Here is a 24,937-nt window from a genome sequence, read left to right as displayed (position 1 = left end):
TCCGCCCTCAAACGGTCCAGGAACATGTACGGCAGTCCCAAGACAAGAGGGTCGAACACGACGAGATTCCCCGGTTTACAGCCCAGCAAAAGGTATGGGCCCGATCTTATGGCGCTTCCAACACTCGTTGGCTTCCTGCTATCGTCGCAGAGACTTTGGGACCCAAAATGTATAGGGTCTGCCTGGAAGATGGTTCCATTTGCAGAAGGCATGCGGACCAATTGCGTCCTCGTTCTCAGCTGCCCGAATCCCTGACATCGGCTGCACCTCCAGTGTCTCAAGGATCTGCTCCTACCGGATCAGGAGGCATTGAGACTGATGCTTGGGGAGACTCTGAACTTTTGAACTCAGCTCCAACAGAGCCCTCCAGCCCTGGTCCAGAGGTCTGCTCACCCTCTGAGCTAGGGAATCCCCTCTTGGCCCCGCCGGTGTCCATTCCGGCCAGCCCTGCTTCCTCCAGCCCCGAGTCGCTGGGTGCCCGTCCTCAACGACACTGTCGCCCTCCTGACCGGTTTCAAATGCAAGACCGGTTACGAGACTTTCGACGGGCCCGCCGAAAGTGATCCGCTGCCATTTTCTCCCCGGAGCTTCCCTGGAAGTTGTTCTCACATCCGGACATGGAAGAAACCATGTAAATCTCCTGAGTTGGAGGACTGTATTGGACAATTATGAGTTAAGGCCCGTACACACGTACCGATCGTCGGCATACAAACGTCGGTGGACGAAGGATCTGCCGATTGTACGCGTGTTAGTATGGTGCCTCCGACAGATGTCTGCGCACAATCCGCGGACAAAAGTCTTTCGTGCAAACATGAAAATATTTGTATGCCGACACCAGAACGGACGATTGTTCGCCTGTCAGTACACAATTCGGCCGACAGACCGCAGATTTGCAAGACTGGGCATGCTCAGAAAATAGAAAACACAGGGAAAGTTAACCATTACATGACATCACTTCTGCAGTCGGCGGACAAAATTCTTGTGCTGTCCTTGTGCTGTCTTTGCACTTTTCAGCAGACACCGACATCCCGGGGAGAAAAGAGGAACATTTGTAAGCCGACCATCGGTACGTGTGTACGGGGCTTTACTGTTTTATGCCTGTTCTCGTTTTGTTGTTTTTTTTTGTTTTTTGTTTTTTTTTTAGGTATGGATGGAAGGTGTTATACCTGAAGGGTCCTGAAGGGTTTCACATGTACTGTCACTTTAAGGCTGGCTCCACCCAGGAGTGATGACAAGGGTCAAGGGGCAGAGTGGCCATCTTTAGACACATGCAGAGATGTATTGATATGCAGAGCTGTCCTGTAATGCTGTACAGTGAGTCCTGAATAAACAACCGTTGTTCCAGACCAGAGTCCTGTGTCTCTCACAACACGGAGAATATAACAGTAATCTAACATGGTTTACACGGGAATCACACAGGAACATGCTGTGCATTCCTGTGCAATTCACATGCGGTTCTGAATGGGCTAAAATCACACCACACAGAAAGTAGTGTATGCACTACTTTTGGAAACTTACTGTAAACGCACCGCGTTGTACCTCTGTACCATGTGACCAAGTGCTGGTTTTTTATGCTAATGCATTCTCTGCATTAAAAGAAAAAAAAACTTCTGGGTGTAGCAGCCTCCCCAGCACCCCCTGATACTTACCTAAACCCCATCTCTATCCAGCGATGTTTACAAGTCCCTCGGCTGTCTGGGACTCTCCCTCATGATTGGCTAGGACACAGCCGCAGCGCCATTGGCTCCCTTGGGTGTCAATCAAAGTTAGTTAGCCAATCAGGAGAGAGAAGAGGCGGGGGCGAACAGCAGTTCCGTGTTTAAATGGACACACGGAGCTTCAGCTCGACTCAGGTGCCCCCATAGCAAGCTGCTTGGTGTGGGGGCACGCGAGATGAGGGAAGAGTTAGGAGCAGCTACGAGGGACCTGCGGAGGATCCAGACTGCTCAGTGCAAAACCAACTGCACAGAGGAGGCAAGTATAACATGTTTGTTTTAAAAATGAGACTTTACAATCACTTCATATTGCAGCTGCAGTGCGTTTTGAACACGGTGCTGGGAACATGGGTTCCCTGCGTCGTGTTCTGGCGTGAACTAACCCTGAAGGTATCTGCTATCTACACTTGTAAGCCTTCATAGAATTCTCTCAATGTGAGGAGGATATAAACATGAAAATATAATCGAAAGATGTGCTGCTGCATTCTTAAAAAAAAAAAAAAAAAATTATATATATTTATATATATATATATATATATATATTTAGTTGTGCTTACATTACTTAAGTGCACTGTGTACTATGATTTACCAAATGAAAGTATGGAAAGTTAGAACTGAACTTTTTCCTACTGGCAATTTTATTAAAGGAAGATGTGCACGATTGATGCAAGTATGGAGGCTGTCATCCACATAGGGTCCCAAGCTTAGCCACCCTGAACTCTGTTAGTGGTAAATCCTGGGGTAGTCCTTATACTCAGTTTATGTACTGTAAAGTATATTACCATGCTGATTTGTGCTCTCTGCTCTATAGATTTTATGCAAGTTGTAATTTTGGGTCATAATAGATATCTCACTAAAAATGTAGTTATGTTTTCCTGAGCACTGATTTATGTACTCCCTGTAGATCATTGGAGATTGACATGTTGCCTTGTCAGTATTGGCTGCAGTATATATTGGCTGCTCCATATATATTTATATATATATATATATATATATATATAGGGGTTGATTTACTAAAGACAAATCCACTGTGCACTACACTGTAGATTGATGAAATCTGAAATGAGAGGAAGCTCTGCTGTTTGCTATCACCCATCATGTGAAAGCAAAATATGCTGTTTTTTATTTTCCTTGCATGAAGCCCTCAGCTCTACAATGACTGCACTTCCAAGTGCACTTGCAGTGCACAGTGGATTTGCCTTTAGTAAATAAACCCCATAGTGATGTATAGTGTTTCGCCATCTTGTTTTTGTCTACATACCAAATTTATGGTTTGTGCAGTTATTCTGCCAGCTGTTAATTATTCTATTTTAAAAGAGTTTTCAAATGTATTATTTCATTTTTTATCATTCTCACAGGTACAAAGCCTTGAAGGGACATTTTTGCCTTCTGAGATCTTGCGTGAATTACTGTACTTGAACCGCACTTTGCTGGCTATATTGGCCCAACAAAAGGTGTTGCCATTTGATGACAATGTATGCCTTAGAGAGCCCTGTCCCAATTACATGCTGTGTGTATCTGCCCTACGCTTTGACAGTTCTGCTCCATTCTTGGCCTCTGATACCTTGCTTTTCCGTCCGATTTTGCCTGTAGGAGGGCTGCGTTGTCGATGCCCAACAGGCTTTGCTGGTGAATTTTGTGAAACAGAGGTAGACTTGTGTTACACTGGGCCCTGCGGAGAACATGGCATTTGCCACAGCCATGAAGGTGGTTACACCTGTCAGTGCATTGAAGAGTATACAGGTGAGAATAAATTAGTTGTACAACTTAAGTGCAATATATGTATAATGGAATGTATGTACAAAAATTTATTTAATGACCGTATAACGAACAAAAAGCTTAACCACTTTACCACTAGAGCATTTTGCTGTCTTACGTCTGGGCCACTTTTTGCGATTCGACGCTGTGCGACTTTAACTGACAATTGCGACGCCGTACTCAAACGAAATTTACGTCCTTTTTTTCCCACAAATAGAGCTTTCTTTTGGTGGTATTTGATCACCTGTGCGATTTTTACTTTTTGCGCTATAAACAAAAAAAGAGCGTTTATTTTGAAAAAATAACAATATTTTTAACATTTTTTTATATGAAATTTCCCCCAAAAAAGATGTAAAAACCAATTTTTTTTTTAAATTTTTGGCCAATTTGTTTTCTGCTACCCATGTTTGGTAAAAAAAATCGCAATAAGCGTATTTTGATTGGTTTGCGCAAAAGTTATTGCGTTTACTAACTAAGGGAACGATTTATGTCATTTTTGGTGGGTTTTTTTTTAACGAGTAATGGCGGCGATCTGCGATTTTTTTTTTGCGGGACTGCGACATTGTAGCGGACAGATCGGACCCTTGACTGACATTTTTGACACTTTTGGGGGTACCAGTGACATTACTGCAGTAATCAGTGCTATAAATATGCACTGTTACTGTAAAAATGACAGTGGCAGGGAAGGGGTTCATTTTATTGGAGAGGGAGGGGTTAATGTATGCCTGGTGCTTACTAACGTGTGGGGGGGGAGGTGACTGAGTGAGCCAGGGACAGATCGGATGTCCAGCTATGCTGAACACTCCGATCTGTGACTCCCTGTCACTTAGGAGATCCGCCCGCTCTGTTTACACAGGCGGGCGGATCTCCAAATTGGATTCCCCGACGATCGGGGCAGAGCAGCGGCGATCGCCGCCGCTCCTCCCCTGGCCCGACTCCCGCTGTGAATGAAAACAGAGGGAGCGCGCCTCCGGTGGCGCGCGAGCGCCGCCTACAGGGGGAGGAGTCTGGCGACGTAGGTCTACGTCGTCAGACCTACAAGAGCCACTTTGCTGCAGTAGCAGCACAGTGGCTAGTGTTAAAGTGGTTAATGTATATGAGTTATGTAGGTATTGCCACGTATGTGACCTCCTGGCTCCACGGTTGTCTTTCTGAGGTTTAATAAGAGTAGATCACAGAAAGTGTACTACCCTGTGCTTGGTTGCAGTTACAGCATTCAGCTATAGATGCCTGGAAAGTCCACTGTATCAAACAGCATTTTGTATTTATTCTAGACACTATAAGGGCAGAAGTAACATCTGTTCAGATACTTGGAATTGGTTTTCTCTTCTGCTTGTATAGCCATAATGAGTTCCCCCAACCATCAAATATATACATTGATGACCCTGTTTAGTTAATAATATTCCGATCTACTAAATAAACTTCTTTTGTTGCCTAAATTTCAGGTCCACACTGTGAGATTTCTTTGCGATCTGCCCGCTGCTCTGCTGGGCTTTGCCGAAATGGAGCAGTGTGTGTTAATCTTTTGCTGGGTGGCTTTCATTGTGAGTGTCCTCCTGGGGAATATGAAGCACCATACTGCATGGTCACCACACGGGCTTTTGATGGAGAATCATTTATTACTTTCCGTGGCCTAAGACAGCGGTTCCATTTCAAGCTGTCACTGAGGTAAGGTAAAACCTTTCATATAATGGGTTACCAACTGAATATTTGTAAAGGACAAGACCATGTAAAGCTTGCTAGCTTGAGTGTATTTTATTTTCTGACCAATAAATATGAAAAAATGTAACAAACAAAAAAATGAAAATCGCTTTAACCTCTTATGATGTTTATAATTACAATGCCACTTGCTCTTGGCCATTGATCACTGATAATGCAGGTGAGTTGGGAAGCTATATGAAGTTACTCACATTTAACTGGACTTTATGTTTAATGTTGAAGACATTTTACTGAGCAGTCAAGCTTCTTTAGTTCATTTGAAAATCAGGACCATACCCCAGCCTTGTTATTAGACAATTAACATCTTGCCTTTACACATTCCATGGTGATTGGGTGGCTGAATTACCCATTCATCTTTAATGTGCTGGGGCATGTTTTTGACTCTTATTAGAACTAGGGAAGCTGTTTGAATGACCAATAAAATGTCTTCAAAATTAGAGAACAAGTTAATTTGAATGTGACTTACTACTCTCAACTATTCCATGAGAACCTTCATAAACATAGAGACTATACATACTTTGTCAGGTGACAGTCGGCATTAAAAAGGACATTTCCACTTTACTGATTTGTGAATGAAAATGTAAAAAGTCAGTGTTATGCAAACCAATCCAACCAAACTCAGAACTTACTAAGATGTAGCCAGTTTGGATATCAGTGAAAGAGAATGATATCTGAGGTGCCTCTTTGAGGCTAAGTTCAACTTTAGGAGCATATTACATTCACAGTTGTCATTCATTCACAGTTTCCTGTAAATTAATTTGACTACAAGAACCGTCAGTCATTGCAGTTGACAGCTTGTAGTTCTTAATAAACTGTGAGGGTGCTGGTGAGCACTCTCCTAGTTCATTGATCTTCCTGCCATTCAGTAACAGCCTGCTCTTTTTGGAGGTATGGGCAGACAGTGTACTGAGAGTCTGCAGGATCCTAAATTTGCACCCCTGATCTGCTGATCTTGAGTGCAATGCTGACAGTTATTTTTTTCGCTCCCTGTGTCCCTGTGTGTTAGCGTAAATCTTTCTATAGTGAAGGAGGATATAGCTGTGAATGAAACATTTGTCCCGAAATGAAACATTTTAGATTTCCCATCACTGTCTGTCCCAGGAACAACGATGAGTAGTATGAATAGGGAAGGGTGTGTCTTCCCAGCTGTAATAAAAAAAAACCTGGTACATGTTCTAAGGCGTCGTGCACACTGGACGTGTGTGCAGGTGCCCCTAGGGGCACCTGGCACATTTTCTTTCCTGCCTCTAAACTACCCTGCATGTTAGCCTATGTGTCCATGCACACATAAACTTTTAGCAACGTTTAGTGGCAGGAAAGTTAAGAGCCGGGAGGGAACCTCTGCAAGTGCGTCCACTTGGGCAGAAAAAATGCTTGACACTTGTAAACGCACTTAAACACGTTTACAAAAAATATTATTTATTCTGGCCAATGCAATGAATTAACACCCAAGCGCTTGACACCTGTAGCACTTGTAAAAGCATTTGACACTTTTGCAAGAATCAGGTGTTTTTTTCTGCAAAAATGCTGCTGACTTCTAGGAGAGCTAAAAAAACGAACTAAATCTGCAAAGACATTTTTGGCTATAGATACACTATATTACCAAAAGTATTGGGACACTTGCCTTTACAGTCACATGAACTTTAATGGCATCCCAGTCTTAGCCCATAGGGTTCAACATTGAGTTGGCCAACTCTTTCAGCTATAACAGCTTCAACTCTTCTGGGAAAGCTGTTCCCAAGGTTTAGGAGTGTGTCTATGGGAATGTTTGACCATTCTTCCATTTATGAGGTCAGGCACTGTTGTTGGACAAGGAGGTCTGGCTCGCAGTTTCTGCTCTATTTCATCCCAAGGGTGTTCTATCGGGGTGAGGTGCAGGCCAGTCAAATTCTTCCACCCAAAATTCGCTCATCCATGTCTTTATGGACCTTGTTTTGTGCACTGGTCCAAATCATTTGGTGGAGGGGGATTATGGTGTGGGGTTGTATTACAGGGCTTTGCCCTTTGTTCCAGTGAAGGGAACTATTAAAGTGTCAGCATACCAAGACATTTTGGACAATTTCATGCTCCCAACTTTGTGGGAACAGTTTGGGGATGGCTCCTTCCTGTTCCAACATGACTGCGCACCAGTGCACAAAGCAAGGTCCATAAAGACATGGATGAGTGAGTTTGGGGTAGAGGAACTTGACTGGCCTGCACAGAGTCCTGCCCTCAACCCAAGGGTGGGCCATTTCAATATTGAACCTACGGACTAAGACTGGGGTGCCATTAAAGTTCATGTGCATGTAAACGCAGGCGTCTCTATACTTTTGGTAATATAGTGTACACATTAAAGCAGAACTATTTATTCATTTATGAAAACACTCCAAAATTGCAAGGTAAAACTATTGCATGCACACCTATAAAACCTTTGTGTCTTGTGACTTTTCCAGAAGGTCTTACAGCTTCTGTGCAAGCACAGTGCAGGACCTGGATTCTTTGACCTCTAGATTTCAGCTCCTCTAACCACAGCCCTGAGGTCATAGGACCTTCCTTACATCACTGCATAGAACTATGTGACCCCTTTCAGTCCCTCTAATTTGACAGACAGCTGCTTAAAAAAATAATAATAAGTGGCTTTTAAAAAGGAGAATTAGATAGGGATAGACACACCCTATTACATGCCAAATTCCTGGAAAAGAATGAAAACAATTTCTACACTTCTAGAAGGTCCTGTGAGGGAATGATTACATCACTTCCCTCATGTGGTAGCTATGCCCTAATTGCATCCCTCTAATTCCTCCTGTATTGTATTGTAACTGTACTGTCTGCTCTTATGTTGTACTGCACAAACCGTTGGCGCCATATAAATCCTGTATTATAATAATAATATTGCAGAGGAAGAAACTAGGCTAGATGACATGTGGATAATATGAAATATGGACAATGCAAAAGGTAGCATAGAATAGCAAGCATGTATGACTGCATGTACACATTTTAACTTGCAATAAAGTGACATTAAACCTTTTTTTTTTTAAATTAAAATAACAAACATTTCATACTTACTGGCTCTGTGCAATACTTTTGCACAGAGCAACCCCGATCCTCTTCTTCTGGTGTCCCATGCCGGAGTTCCAGGCCCCTCCTCTTCGGCGAGTGCCCCCATGGAAAGCGGCTTTCCATGGGGGCACCCATGCGGGCTCACCCCCGAGCTGCCCTGTCTGTGTCTATTGACACAGAGTGGACGTCTCAGCCTGCTCCCTGCTCCCTTGTCACAATATTTGAGTGACAGCAAGAAGAGGCAACGGCTCCTGCTGCGATCAATCTGTCCAGTGAGGAGGAAGACAGCAGGGAGAGCGGATCAGGATCAAATTGGATCGGGCTCAGGTAAGAAAAAGGGGGAGGGGGAGGCTGGGGGGATTCCTGCAGTACAGAAGGTTTTTTTTTACCTTAAGTCTTATGAACCACTTTAAATATAAAAATAAATAATACACACACATACACACAATCAACCCGAATGTGTGTGTATATGTGTGTGTATGTGTATGTATATATATATATATATATATATATATATATATAGATTAATAGATAGATATTTACTGTGTGTGTGTACACACACAGTATACAGTGCCTTGCGAAAGTATTCGGCCCCCTTGAACTTTTCGACCTTTTGCCACATTTCAGGCTTCAAACATAAATATATAAAACTGTAATTTTTTGTGAAGAATCAACAACAAGTGGGACACGATCATGAAGTGGAACGAAATTTATTGGGTATTTCAAACATTTTTAACAAATAAAAAACTGAAAAATTGGGCGTGCAAATTATTCAGCCCCCTTAAGTTAATACTTTGTAGCACCACCTTTTGCTGCGATTACAGCTGTAAGTCGCTTGGGGTATGTCTCTATCAGTTTTGCACATCGAGAGACTGACATTTTTGCCCATTCCTTCTTGCAAAACAGCTCGAGCTCAGTGAGGTTGGATGGAGAGCGTTTGTGAACAGCAGTTTTCAGTTCTTTCCACAGATTCTCGATTGTATTCAGGTCTGGACTTTGACTTGGCCATTCTAACACCTGGATATGTTTATGTGAACCATTCCATTGTAGATTTTGCTTTATGTTTTGGATCATTGTCTTGTTGGAAGACAAATCTCCGTCCCAGTCTCGGGTCTTTTGCAGACTGCATCAGGTTTTCTTCCAGAATGGTCCTGTATTTGGCTCCATCCATCTTCCCATCAATTTTAACCATCTTCCCTGTACCTGCTGAAGAAAAGCAGGCCCAAACCATGATGCTGCCACCACCATGTTTGACAGTGAGGATGGTGTGTTCAGGGTGATGAGCTGTGTTGCTTTTACGCCAAACATAACGTTTTGCATTGTTGCCAAAAAGTTCGATTTTGGTTTCATCTGACCAGAGCACCTTCTTCCACATGTTTGGTGTGTCTCCCAGGTGGCTTGTGGCAAACTTTAAACGACACTTTTTATGGATATCTTTAAGACATGGCTTTCTTCTTGCCACTCTTCCATAAAGGCCAGATTTGTGCATTATACGACTGATTGTTGTCCTATGGACAGTCTCCCACCTCAGCTGTAGATCTCTGCAGTTCATCCAGAGTAATCATGGGCCTCTTGGCTGCATCTCTGATCAGTCTTCTCCTTGTATGAGCTGAAAGTTTAGAGGGACGGCCAGGTCTTCGTAGATTTGCAGTGGTCTGATACTCCTTCCATTTCAATATTATTGCTTGCACAGTGCTCCTTGGGATATTTAAAGCTTGGGAAATCTTTTTGTATCCAAATCCGGCATTAAACTTCTCCACAACAGTATCTCGGACCTGCCTGGTGTGTTCCTTGTTCTTCATGATGCTCACTGCGCTTTAAACGGACCTCTGAGACTATCACAGTGCAGGTGCATTTATACGGAGACTAAATTACACACAGGTGGATTCTATTTATCATCATCATTAGTCATTTAGGTCAACATTGGATCATTCAGAGATCCTCACTGAACTTCTGGAGAGAGTTTGCTGCACTGAAAGTAAAGGGGCTGAATAATTTTGCGCGCCAAATTTTTCAGTTTTTTTATTTGTTAACAAAGTTTGAAATATCCAATAAATTTCGTTCCACTTCATGATTGTGTCCCATTTGTTGTTGATTCTTCACAAAAAATGACAGTTTTATATCTTTATGTTTGAAGCCTGAAATGTGGCAAAAGGTTGCAAAGTTCAAGGGGGCCGAATAATTTCGCAAGGCACTGTATATACTGTATACACACATATACATACACTTATCAAGTATCAACTCTACTACGCTCTGTAAAGTGCTAAGTACACCAGTAGCTACCTTTTTTAACTTGGCCCTCAAAACAAAATGATTCACTCTTTGTTACACAACAAGCTTTAAAGCGAAGCGTATTGCTAATGATCTTGTTGCTTGTTCCCAAAGACTTTAGCCCCCATTCACATTGGAGTGACCTGTCATGTGATTTTACAGGTCAAATCGCATGATAAGTCACAGCCTAATGCCGGCAGTCACACTGTTCAAATCGGTGCGAAGCCGACTTTGCGGTGCCGCATCGATTTGAAAAAGTAGTGCATGCACTACTTATGGAGACTTCAGGTGCCACTTGAATATACATCTGTGCAAGAATCCGCACAGAAGTCTTCACAATCGCACCCGAAGTCACACTGAAATGCGGCTTTGAAATCATGCAATTTCAGATGAGGTCACATGATTTCAAAGCCGCAGTCAATGTGAACAGGGGCTTATATTTTTTTTTAAGTATAAAAAAGTTTTGTTTGTAATGTAAACAAGGTTTCCGCTTAAAATTAGCCTGCTCTACTACAAATTGTCTGATGTTCTTTACTGAAACCTAAAGTTTTCTTTACCAGGCTATATGTTGTTTATGTTAATTCCTGAGTTAGCTACTTTATCTCCCACTGAGGCACATGCAGCCAGTAGAAAAAGCATGCTGTGCGACAACCACACCTGGACCAGAGGCAAAATTGTATGGTTGTGTTGTGTGCACGTTCTGCTTTGCTGAGCCAATTTCCTTTCTCAGAATGTCACGCAATATACATGGCATTCCCAAAGAGATTATCTACATAAAATTTACAGGGATGGCTGAAAATGTGTAATAAGCATGTATTTCCTTAGATTCTCAGTAAGCAATGTTAAAGAAAGCTACCTTTGGAAGACTGTGTTGCAATAAAGGGAAGTGCTCAGTATAAACCTTTATGCTTATGACACGGTGCCCAGTGCATGTTATAACTTGGCAGAAGCTGGAGGTGGATTTAGGTCTGCCATTGTTCAGAAAGATGGTAAAAATATCTGAATTGCAAGGCACATGTTAAGGAGTCGGTGTATCAGATGTCATTGCTGATAAGGCACTCTGCTTCACTGGAGCCCACATTAAGGGGTCTTAGGTGAAAACCTCTATGCTCTGTCTGATTTATATGATGCACTGTGTAATCAGCGTGTATATATTTGTTTCACAAATAAGTCTACAGTAGGATTCAGTGGGAGAAACATATGAATATACCGGTATATATCAATTAGTGAAGGAACTAAGAAGCATGAAAACGTTTTCAATTCTGTTGATATGCACATTACATTGGGGAAAATATGAATTGTTAACAATTGCCCAATTACTTGAATCTGCAGGGGCATTTGCGCCAGTGCGTAGTAAATGAGGTGAAGATTCACTTTGCAAAAAATATCCAATCACATGCAAGAAAAACTAAAAAAAAAAAAAAAAAACAGCATTTTGCTTGCACATGATTGGATGATGGAAGTCAGCAGAGCTGGACCTCATTTACTAAGCTCTGGAGCACAACTGCACTTGCAAGGTACAATTTGCCTTTAGGAAATCAACCCCAATGTTGCCTTGCTCACGAAGAAGTGTCACTGTACTTGCAAATGCCCCCCCCCCCCTTTCCCTATCCCTACACAGTAAGCACTGGGAAAATATTATTTTACGTTAGCGATAAAGTCTTTTTAAAAAGAATAAGCAGACTGCCCTTGCCAAACTCCTTTAGAAAAAGGCCAGTTACCTTGTTACACTAATCAAATGGCCTGAATACTTTCCGAGTCACAAACCTGGACTAAATGCACAGCCTGTGATGTAAACAAAAAGTAATAAAAGCACGCTTGATCATTTAGGCGGAAGTAATAGGTTTGCTGTAGAGCAGAGAGGGTAATTTAGCACAAACATTCATCCCCAGCACTTAGTGGCCTCTTATTTTTCCACTGGAGCCTCAGACAAAGTTGCTTTGGAAACTCAAAGTGTCACAAGAACAGTATAACGCCTAGGAAATTGGCACTTTTTCAAAAAGAAATCAGCAATGATTTGCAATGCTCTCATCACATGTTTGCTTTTACAACCCTATGTGCAATCCCTTATTTGCTAATATTTAGTATAAGATCCGCCGATCCCCCGCTGAGCAGGCGGATGGCAGCTCTGTCTCTGCGCTGTGTGTGGAGACGGAGCTGTCAGGTCCCTGCTGTTCTCTATGGGGGAATCGGATGAGAACGGACCTCCTGTTGGATGGATGGAAAATAGGGTTTCCATCCGTCCACATTTGACGGACCGGATCGGATGTCAGCGGACATGTCTCCACTGACATCCAATGCCCCATAGAGATGCATAGGGCATCCGTTCAGATCCGCCTGAAAAACTGACAGGCGGATCTGAACAGTCCGCTAGTGTGAAAGGGGCCTATAGCTCCGCCAAGTGACTTTGCCTAGGTTGGGATGATACCATAATTGTGCTGCAGCCAAAAAGAAGGACTTCTTCTCCCTCAGTGATCAGACTGAAAGTTGTAACATTGTAGCAAGTAACAAGATGAGAGGCTGCAGCTGGGAGCTGATCTGTGTCAGACATTTGTGAACATGGCAAAGAATTCCACAGCAACAGGATTTATATGATTGTGTCAACTCTAAACCATTGTCTCAGTCCAGGAAGTAGATGGGGACCTTGGGTATGGCACAACAAACATTGATCTGTTCTTCTGGAAAGAAAAGATTTCTGTGGGAAGTTATACATACCAGAAAGTGTTGTCCTTGCACATTACTTATGCTGGCCGTAGACTGTTCGAATCTTGGCCAGTTCAGCTGGAACCACCAGTGATTTGATCGTGTATGGGCAGGCTGATTGTACCAAGTTGATCAATAAATCAACTTGGGTACAACCAGCCTGCCAGATTTCACTGGTATTGCCGCTAGCAATAATCACTGTCTTCTCCTTGCATGGACAGCTTCCCCCACCCGGGAATTGACCCGTGGTTGGAGGAAAGAAACTTGCACCATGTATGGCCTGCCTAAGAATGTGTGCACTTAATGCAAGGTAACCAGACAATCATTAGAGGGGTTAGCAGATGTTATATCTAGCTACATGATAGGTGTCAATGGCCAGTTTCAGTTGTTTACTTTGTCATCTTGGTTGTATGGATTGCTTCTGCAGTGAGCTTCAATAAATCGTGTACATTGTACAAACTTAAAACACACACTTTTTCCATCAGCTTTGCTACTCGGGAGCAGAATGGTCTCCTCATGTATAACGGGAGGTTTAACGGAAGACATGACTTCATTGTGTTGGAAGTGAAAGATGAACAGGTTCAGCTGACTTTCTCAGCAGGTAAATACAAAATTATTTTATTAAACCCCTTCTCCACTTGTACAAGCAAACTTTTTGATTATGTATTCTGCACACATTGGTTTCATATAAATCCCTACATAATATTTAGTTATTTCTAAGGGCAATTCAAGAATTAAAAAAAAATATTTTTAAAGATTTCCTACAGATAGACCGAATATATAGGCAATAAACACCCAAGTATTGATGTCTTGGGTGTACTAAAGCCTCGACCGGTCGTCCATCTTTTGTCCAGAGTGGTGTCTGTTGGTTGGAATGTGCCTAGACTGCACATGAATTTTCCCGCGCGACAGAATTCTACTTCAGAAGTGATGTCATGTGTTGGATTGCTCATAAGATTTTTCCCCATCGAAATCTGTACTAATGAGACGAAAATCGGACGTGTTTTGATGGTCGACAAAAATTATATAGCCTGCACACCAGGATTTTTTCAGACAAAAAGTCGTAGCCGGTTGTTGGAAGCACCATACTAACAAGCCGAAAATCGGCAGATCGGTCGTCGGACGAATTTCCCGGCCAAATTTCTACTCGTGTGTACGGGACGTTCAAAAAGATATAGTATGGTAGATACAATGACAAAATTGACTCTTTATGTATAGTTGCTGATGGGTAGGTGAATCATAAAATATACATACTTAAAACTTAAAAAAATATAAAATACCTAAAATCCCAAAAGAAGTGATTCTGCCCAAATGAGATCTTGATTTTTACAATAAAAATATTAGATACAGAAGCCGTATACCTTGCCATGATCGTCATCAGTGTTTAATTTAAATATACATTTGACCAAAATGTACTAAATTTGTAGTCTGCCATTGCTGATCTGTTCTTTCAAGAATGCTCCTTCCCTTCCTGTCACACTAATGCTTTTGCCTCAGCACTTTAAATCATTGACCTGGCACCAGTATAGAGATTTTGTTCTGAAACTCATTTACGCCGTGCTTCTTCCAGATATGTGACCCAAAATTACACAGCCAGGCATCTAGCATTTTCAAAAGGAGACCATCAATTGCAGACTTGTACTTCTCTCGTGACAGGTATAGTTTGAGGTCAGCATTGTAATGACTTGATACAGACACACAAACCTAGTCTAATATCATCCTATTTATTTTATTAACATGGACATTAGGCTTTATGAAAAAATTCGGACAACCCAACTAAATGTTTTCTGGGCCATAAAGATTAGGAAGGTTTTGTGCTATATAGATAAGCTGACAATAATATTTTGGGGCAGTCTGTATCTTTTTACTTAGTACTTTATTATTAAAAAAAACATATTAGAAAGGGTATACATGGTAAAAACCGCTCAGGAGAATGAGATCACATCTTGGCGTGGGTAGCCGAATAAAACAGTCAGCAGCCTATCCGGAGACATATGTCTGACATAAGAAAAAAGTGTCCTTGTATCTGGCAACATAGCCTACTGTAACAATGGCCTTCAAAAGAAAAGAACAACAGGAGGGTTAAGGAGAGCATCCATTCCTCCCACTATCAGGCCTCACCAAAACACTCATGCCCTCAGTCTGTGCAGCAGGGATAGTCTCTGCCAGCAAAGATGTGTACGCAATTGAATTGGAAAACTCATGCCAATAATGCAGTTTCTTTAGAAGTTTTTAAAGAATTTATCACGCATATCCCTCTCTGTAGCCATCAGGTCTTCCATTTCGTTTATTTCCCCTACTTTAGTCAGCCAGGCACAGATTGAGGGTCCCTGTCACTGTTTATAGGAAACTGGAATACAGCTTTTTGCTACACTGATAAAAAGTGGCAAGAGTCTGGAGGCTGGATGAGGGAAGCGGCCTGCTCGATGGACACCTTTGTTTGAGAGCACCAAGTCGGCACCAGTCAATGACCCTATTTAAAAGCAAGCAGCCTGATAATTTACAACATTGGGTAACTGCATGCCACCATATAATTTTGATAGGTGGAGAGTCAAATGGGGAAGTTGCAGTGGTTTTCCCAGACCAAGTGAGTAAATGTCCTATTAACGGTTATTAAAAAAGAAGTCGGAAAATGGACAGGAAGGACTTGTAGAAGATATAATATGCAGGGCAGTATAATAATTTTTATGATGTTACACCTGTCTAATCAAGAGCAAGTTCTCCATTGTCATGTAGCAGGATCTTGTTTGATCATAGTTAAGAGAGGAGGAAAATTTATGGGAAACCTATCCATAGGAAGGTTAGTACCTAGATACCTGATAAATATTGGTGCCCATTTGAATGGAAAATTTTATTTTAAGCTGACGTAGATATGAGTCTGGTATAGACATTGTGGTTGTAAACCCTCTCCTATACCCAGTGAAGTGAACAGCCTCAGATGATACACAGAGATGAAACCAGTCATCCTACATACGTTTTTATTGTATATCTGCTGTCTTCAGCTTTCTACACTTCAGCTTTTCTAAAAGTGCAGATCGTGGTAGAAATCTTTCTTTCTCTTTCAGCAGTGTGTTGGGAGTCTGGGCTTATACTGTGTGAGAGCTGATTGGAAGGAAGGGACACACCCCCCTCCACATAGGCAGGGGAACAAAGGAACAAGCATAGCTATAGCTAGAACAGACAAACTCCCTGCTAATCTCCCTCTAAGCTCCCTCCCAGACACAAATTTCTAGCTCATGTTATCTCATATGTTGGAGAAAATGTCAGAAGGGACTCTGCTGATAACAGAGGGCTGGAGCACCAGAGAGAAATTGCACTTAGAGCTTTGCAGAAAGATAAGTAAACGCCACAGATATATGTGCTTAGATCATATGTCATGAATGGGGTTTACGACCACTTTAAGGGCAGTCTGTATTTGTAGGTTTACCTAATATACAACCTATGCAAAAGGTGCATTATGCATACAGTAGATTCCTTTTCTTGGTTATTTGACCTCTATTTTAACCCAATGATGGCATTTAAATATTATAAGTTAGAATCACTTTCTTTTTTTTTTTTTTCAATCAGGTAATTGGCAAGGGTTCCCACCACCCCTAGACAATACACTAATATAAAATGCCTAGAATGGAAAGGTATTAGTCATATAAAATCTAATATTTATGATGACATGCTGATGTGTCTTTCTGTACCACATACTTAAACATACTTCCCTTCAAAGAATATTATCTCTCAGTTTGTGAAGTCCTGAGAGTTGAAACGCGGTAAATCAGTAGTTCTCAGTATATGTTGGGACAACAAAATCTGGGCTTCTCAACGACCATTGTTTTCTGGGTCAATAATCTCCCCTCCTTTGGAATATTCATTAAATACACTGTTCAGTTTCTCTATTAGTCAAATTCCCACTGTTACTGTGGCATCTAGTAGGTATCTTAAAGGCATGGGGATGTTTCCTCATCTCCTAGATGGGGCGCTTAATGTGGAACTTCACTCTTTCAATGAACATGGACTATTTTAATCCTTACACTGCAAGAATTAGTAAATAGATAAGAAAGTATATCATATTTACTTGTTTTAAACTTTTTTTTTACATTTCTTTAGTTACTTCCTGGTTTCCATGTCTAGGCAAATTATATCAGTCTTCAGGAGAGGAGGGAGGGATCTCAGCTTATCCTATGCCTGAGCCAAGAGCAGATGGATTCCAGGGAGTAAATTATACATGACTTATCTGCCCTTACTCAAGATGGCCAAGACCAGAAATGCTAGGGGGTGTTTTTCAAAATGATTTCTCAGCAAAATAAAGCATGGAGACATGAATGGATGGCGGAGATTGCTTTGAATAATACAAATTAACTAAATAGTATTTTTGGATTGTGGTGCTCAGATGCAGGTGCAGTTAAAATGACAAACCTTTGCAAATTGCTGTATTATTTTTTGGATCGTCTTATTCTATCTTGAAACATATCTTATATTAAACATATATTTGCTGAAATGGCTCAGCAGCTTACTTAAAAGCTACAGATGATTTGCCTCATGAATCTTCTCACATGAAAAACTCCCTCCTGATCCAGCTCACATTTTTACTCTTGACCCCATTGACAAAGGCCCTAAAAGTGTGGAACTTACTCTGTTTCCAAAGCGTTTTAATTATCCCTTACCCATCTCTGTGGAGCTAAAGAAATGCGTATTTTTTCTGGTGGATTCCAGTGCTTCTTCAAGGTGGACTTCCATTATTTATTGTTGAACCTTCTCTCGGGCACAGCACTGTATCAAACCAGGCTCAGGTTATAATTTAGGGGGACTGATTACAGAAGGTTTTGTTTACCTTAATGCAGAGAATGCATTAAGGTAAAAAAACCTTCTATCTTTATAACCACTTAATTAGAAAGAACAAAGACCTCTCCTCATTTCTTTCCCCTCTATTCATCTCCATAACCCCTACTTATTCACGGGCATAAAGCACAGGAAATTATAAGCTCACAAGATTTTTGGGGGGATTAACAGGTATTTTTTGCATTTATCGAACAGATGAAACGAAACACTTTCAGTATTATAGTTAACAGACCTAAAAGTAGCAAATAAGAGAAGTTCATTGTTAGGGTTTATATACCCTTTAAATCTTTAAGTGTTTGAACAGCAACAACCTACAAGCAAATCCTCCATTGTGAAGTGACAGATGCAAAGCTTTTACCAGCTGCGCTATCCTCCAGGTTTATTGCATTATAATAACTGTTGCTGGGCTTCTTCAGTCGGGCCTAAAGGCCTGTACACACGATAAGAAATTCGGAAGGGAAATTTTGTCCGACGACCGATCTGCCGATTTTCGGATTGTTAGTACGGTGCTTTCGACAGCCGACTCCGACTTTTCGGCTGACAAAATCCTGATGTGCAGGCTATAAAATTTTTGTCCTCCGTCAAGACACGTCCGATTTTCGCCTCATTAGTACAGATTTCGATGAGGAAAAATCTTATGAGCAAGACTAGGCATGCTCAGAGATGAAAGAACACATACAAAGCAATCCAACACATGACATCTCTTCTGAAGTAGAATTCTGTCGTACGGGAAAATTCGTATGAAAATAACCTCTTCACTTTCCACATCAGACTAGCATGCCACAAAAAACGGACGACAGATCTTTCGATAATCTGATCGTGTGTACGGGGCTTTAGACTCCTGCCTAGGTTACCTCTTTGATGACCCAGCAAGACTTGTAACCCTCCCAACCTCCCCCATTGATCCATCCACTAAACTTTGTATTTTCATAGTTTCCTCTTTTTTGTTTGTCTTCTCTTTACTCTATATGACCTGACACATCTCTTAATTACTTTTTCTTCAAACTTTTTTGCTTCCCTTCTATTTTTTTGCGTGGGGTAACAGTTTACATTGGATTAAATGGGCATCATATGACTTCCTCTCATCCTCATTTGGTGGTACAACATTGATACATAGCAATCTGATGATTAAATAGTCTGTATTATTTTCAGATATATATAAAACTAAAATGTGATCAGTGTGTGCAGCAGAAGACCCACAGTTTCTCCCTTCCCTTTCGACTGTTTATTTTTTTTGGAAATGGTAGAAGCGTCAAGTAATGTGCAGTAGATAATTATCCAGCTCTCTACTAGAGATTAATTTACGGGAACTCCCTGAAGCTACTTTCTGCCTAAATTTGTGTTAACATGTTGCATAGTACTGGAACTTCAGGTTTCAACAAATAGTGGAGGCAATTACTTTATTTTCTTACACCTCTCCATATATGGCAATTGGTGTGGTTACATTGGGCTACAAAAGAAGTAGTTGGACTGCTTCCCTTATACTTATGTATAAAATAAAGGACTTCATTTCTATTATTTTAGAATACCAGTAAGATGCATTTTTTTTTTGTCTAGGTGAATTTACTACAACAGTTTCCCCTTTTATTCCTGGTGGAGTAAGTGATGGACAGTGGCACACGGTCCATCTTCATTATTTTAACAAGGTGAGACCGCAAGGTATAGCTTAAAGCCTCATTTACTGTCAAATATTTTGGTGTTTGTGTTAAACCTTATTGTGTGTAGCTCAAATATTAGCCAGATTTGCTAATTACCTATACAAGCTTGTTGTTTAAAAGTGCCTTCAGTCTCATGAGCAAACCATTTTTCCGAAGGTACAGGTGATTGGACAGGGTTGAACACCTTGTAGAATCAATATTGTTTTCCCATAGATAATCCATTACTAGCAGCGTCTCCTGCTTCAATCTGAAAGCTTGGAAATCCTAAAGCTACAGTATCTATAAATGTGAGATGTTAATTATCTAATCTAGCTATTTTCTGCTAGATTAGATGGTGGATTTCACGGTTTTAATTGTTTCTGCATGGAACCATTTGCAGGGGAGAACAAATGTTCAGGACTGCATGTAATGGAAAAAAAAATATCAGTAAAGACACTTGAAATAAAAAAAGGAATTGATATACTGAATATTTGAATTGCTTATAATAAACACTTTAGAGTATAGTCTTTTTTTTATGGTTATTTTTATGCAATAAATGGCCTATGCTGTCAAGGGGTCCCAGTAGGTATTAAAAAACGACTGCTATGTAAAATGTTCATTAAGTTTATTGTCATACTTGTAGGCCATTCGGACCCGCCTGAAAGCCTAGTGGAGAAAAATCAAAATTAACAATACCCACATCCTGCCCTAGTATATGAAAACTGTTGAGCACTCACTCCCAGCATTGCAAGAGTGAAAAGCAACAATGTTTATGTCCTAGCACTAGGGAAGCTAACTGGGAGTTTTTTGGTCTGGCTTCCTGGTGGGCCCAAACATCCTACAGACTTGATAGGAAAATAAATGAACATTGTACAAAGCGGCACAATTGACTGCATAGGCTATTTTCTGGAAAAGGTGAACCTAGCATTTAAGAAGCAATCCCTGTTTTCCCACAGTTGCCATTCAGTTTTAATGTGGAATTAAACTTAGGGATATTTACCTCCCTTCAACAGTCTAGCGTCCCTTGCAGTCACTGGCAGCTTCTTCCTGGCTTCTTCTGGGTGCCGGGCTGCGGGCCATTCTCATTGACTGGCTTGGAGCTACTTCAATTCTGCACATGCTCTGTGTCAAAAGGTAAACTGAGTTGTGCTTGAACAGCTCAATGTACATTCCAAAGAAGACTGCAAGCAGACAGGCATGTTATTTCATTGCAAAAGAGACTCAAAGAAACCAGCACTGAAAAATGACTGGTGCAGAATGAAAGTTTTGAATTTGATTGGTGACTTTGTTTTTTCAGCTTCAGAGGGTGCACAGACAAATCTGACTTCACACAGAGCCTATTCACACTTAGGCCCCTTTCACACATGTCCAATCCTGTCCGTTCCGTTTTCTGCTCAGCGGGGGATCGATCCGCCGATCCCCCGCTGAGCAGGCGGATGACAGGTCCGTCTCCGCTCTGTGTACGGAGACAGAGGTGTCAGATCCCCGCTCTCCTCTATGGGGGAATCGAGTGAGAACGGACCCCCTGTCCATTCTCATCCGATCCGCCAGATGGATGGAAAATAGGGTTTCCATCCATCCGGATTTGACGGACAGGATCAGATCGGATGTCAGCGGACATGTCTCTGCTGACATCCGCTGCCCCATAGGGATGCATGGGGCATCTGTTCAGAACCGCGTGAAAAACTGACAGGCGGATCTGAACGGTCCGCATGTGTGAAAGGGGCCTTAGTCCTTCTGGTGCATTGGGGTTGATTCACTAAAACTGGAGAGTGCAAAATCTGCTCCAGCTGCATAGAAAGCAATCCGCTTCCAGGTTTATTTGTTAAAACTTAACTGAACAAGCTGAAATTAGAAGCTGATTGGCCACCATGCACAGCTGCATTCTCCAATTTTAGTAAATCAACCCCATTGTGTTCATGCTTGTTATGTTGCATGTTACATAGTGATATATTGTTTATGTCTATTTTTATTTAGCCAGTTGTAGCCAAATCTGGGGATTTGCTTGGGCCCTCAGAACAGAAGGTGGCCGTGGTAACTGTTGACAACTGTAACACTGAAATGTCCTTGCGATTTGGAGATGTCTTGGAAAACTACACTTGTGCTGCACAAGGGATGCAATCAGGGACAAAGAAGTGAGTTGCATATGAATGTTAATTTATGCTTTTACAAGTGTTATGAATTAAATTGTGATGATGTCAGTTCATTAAAAGGGGCATGGTTTCTGCTGGTTAGCATGTTATTACTCTTTAAAACTGTGCAAGTATCATCTGAACAGAAAATAGGCTGTGAACATTATTATTTTTTTTTTCTGTAGACATATGTGTTTTTTTTAGTACATGTAATGATAGACTATACCTTTGCAAAAACGAATTTACTATGTAACTTTAAACTTCTGTTTGAGTAGTTTAGTCATTTTTGAACACCTAGAAAATATGTTTATGAATTGTGACAGCTGTTGACAGGCTCAGATTATCGGAGTTGTATTTATTTGGAGGGAGGCGCATATGCATTTAGATAGCCTTCACAGATGCAGAAAATTAACCAAAATTTGAGTATGCTGCATTTAAAAACTGAGAGGTCTGCCATCATTAAGTGCCGGTTCACACTATTGCGATGACAGACATCGCTTGTGATTCGGAGCGCACAGCTCCTAAAATCGAATTGAGCCATACAGATTGTATGGCTGAATTCACACTGCAATCACATTGAACTCGCACAGGACCCTTTTTTTGGTCCGCAGCAGAATCGGATCACATGGTGGTTCACATCAGTGCAATCCGATTCATGTGCGAACTGTCAGATCGCACTGCGATATGCGAGCTGATCTGGGGGTGTTGTTAACTTTGTATTGACACCCCCAGCGATTCACTTATGGCAGTGTGAACTGCCTATACTGTGAATGCGATGCTGGAACACGCAGTAGATTCGTAGCGTTCCCGCATCGCAATAGTATGAACCGGGACTTTAAGCTTTAAGTTGAACTCCAGCTTTAGATACACTTTACATAGTTAATTTGGGCCAGCTTGGCCCAAACTAATTATGTCCCTCACTAACATGTGAGGCTGCTGGATGTGCTATGAAAACTGTATGTGAGTCTACATACAGCATACCGCACTGTGTTCTGGGTGTGAGCCGAGACTTTCTGTCTCATACCCAGAACACAGTAGAGTCTATCTGATCGGCGCTCAGCCATTCAGAGAAAGGGATGTATTCTGGCAATGAATACAAAGCTTCCTCTGATAGGCTGAGTCAGAGAGGCATGCTTATGATGTCACAACCTCGGACTCAGCCAATCAGAGGAAGCTTTGTATTAATTTCTAGAATACACAGCTTTCTTTGGATGGCTGAGCGCCAATCAGATTGACTCTACTGTGTTCCGGGTATGAGACAGGAAGTCTGGGCTCGAACCCAGAACACAGTGCAGTATGCTGTATGTAGCCCCAGCTACATACAGTATATACCACACATCTGACAGCCTCACATGTTTGTGGGGGACATAGTTCATTTGGGCCAGTGTATCAAAAGCAGGATTTCAGCTTTAAAATTTGGTATCTGTGCTACAACTTATAAAGCCGGCCATACATAGAGTGAAATGCGGCCAGTTTAGCAGGGAACGGCCAATTTTGATCTATGTATGGGTAGGGTGGTTTTACAGAAGTCCATCTACCGTACCGTTCCTCAGTCGATCAGCACTGATCAGTGTATTCTGACAGCAGGAAAGTATCCCCACTGCCAGAATACAATGACACATTAGAGAGGATTCCCCATCCACATTGAGTGTGTGGATGGGGGAATCAAGTAACTTTTTCTTTTGCTCAAGAAAATGACTCGTCTAGTCTGGTAGAAAAAAAAAGACACAAGTCCATCCAGTCTATGGGCTGCTTTATTTATTGACATGGAATATAGATGACAAATACAATAGTATCCATTGAAAACTGCTGGACACTGTAGCTTGTTTTTCAGTGAACATTATTACAGGGAACTGCTGAAAGTAGAAACAAAGTGTAAATAGCAGAAGGTGATTAAGTCATAAAAGCAAGTGCTAATGAAAAATAAAGCAAACAGAAACCAGAAGTGTGACAGCACAATTGCCAAAATAAAGTCATTAAAAAAATAATTTTCTTTAATATAATGCAAACTGTAAACGTACACTTTTCTATTACACTAACAAGTCTAAAATAGGTTATTGTGTTTTAGGCCAGCACACCAAACAATAAAATTCTTATGCACTTTGTATATTCTCAAAATTACATTGTTTATACAATACAACATATGCAGCTTCTCTGTTGGATGCAGAGATATACATATTGTAAAAAGGAATGGTTGACTCCCCCGAAGAGGTGCCCTCTTTTCTTATACCAGGGTGAAGGGTATTATTTATATACACTGCTCAAAAAAATTAAAGGAACACTTTTTAATCAGAGTAAAACATCTAGTCAATTAAACTCCTGGGATATTGATCTGATCAGTTAAGTAGCAGATGGGGTTGATAATCAGTTTCAACTGTTTTGGGGTTAATGAAATCAACAACAGGTGTACTAAATGGGCAACAATGAGACAATCTCCAAAACAGGAATGGTTTGCAAGTGGAGTCAACAGAATTTTTTTTTCCCTACTTAGCTTTTCTGACTGTTTTTCACTAGTTTTGTTTTTGGCTAGGGTCAGCGTCACTACTGGTAGCATGGGGCGATATCTGGACCCTATAGAGGTTGCACAGGCAGTCCAACTCCTCAAGGATGGCACATCAATACATGCCATTGCCAGAAGGTTTGCTGTGTCTCCCAGCACAGTCTCACGAGCATGGAGGAGATTCCAGGAGACATGCAATTACTCTGGGAGAGCTGGACAGGCCCGTAGAAGGTCCTTAACCCATCAGCAGAACTGATATCTGCTCCTTTGTGCAAGGAGGAACAGGATGAACTCTACCAGAGCTCTACAAATTGACTTCCAGCAGGCCACTGGCGTGAATGTCTCTGACCAAACAGTAAGAAACAGACTTCATGAGGATGGCCTAAGTGCTCAACATCCTCTAGTGGGCCCTGTGCTCACTGCTCGCCACCATGGAGCTCAATTGGCATTTGCCATTGAACAACAAAATTGGCAGGCCTGCCACTGGAGCCCTGTGCTTTTTACAGGTGAGAGCAGGTTCACCCTGAGCACATGTGACAGATGTGAAAGGGTCTGGATAAGCCATGGAGAACATTATGCTGCCTGTAACATCGTTCAGCGTGACTGGTTTGGTGGTGGATCAGTGATGGTCTG

The 24,937-nt window shown here is 41.5% G+C and overlaps 1 protein-coding gene across 1 annotated transcript in view; it reads left to right on the top strand.

Annotated features, from left to right (window-relative positions):
• Positions 1 to 24,937, top strand: part of CELSR2 (cadherin EGF LAG seven-pass G-type receptor 2) — a 164,237-nt gene that overhangs the window by 52,649 nt on the left and 86,651 nt on the right. The window contains exons 3-7 of the mRNA XM_082246686.1: positions 3,074 to 3,458; positions 4,919 to 5,141; positions 13,691 to 13,806; positions 19,593 to 19,681; positions 21,650 to 21,807. Coding sequence (XP_082102812.1) covers positions 3,074 to 3,458; positions 4,919 to 5,141; positions 13,691 to 13,806; positions 19,593 to 19,681; positions 21,650 to 21,807 — 971 coding nt within the window. The remainder of the gene's footprint in view (positions 1 to 3,073; positions 3,459 to 4,918; positions 5,142 to 13,690; positions 13,807 to 19,592; positions 19,682 to 21,649; positions 21,808 to 24,937) is intronic.

Source organism: Pelophylax lessonae (assembly GCF_965119305.1).
Source record: "Pelophylax lessonae genome assembly, chromosome: 2".
Taxonomy (NCBI): domain Eukaryota; kingdom Metazoa; phylum Chordata; class Amphibia; order Anura; family Ranidae; genus Pelophylax; species Pelophylax lessonae.
The sequence above is the reverse complement of the archived record's forward strand: the minus strand, read 5'-3'. Positions and strand labels throughout refer to the sequence as shown.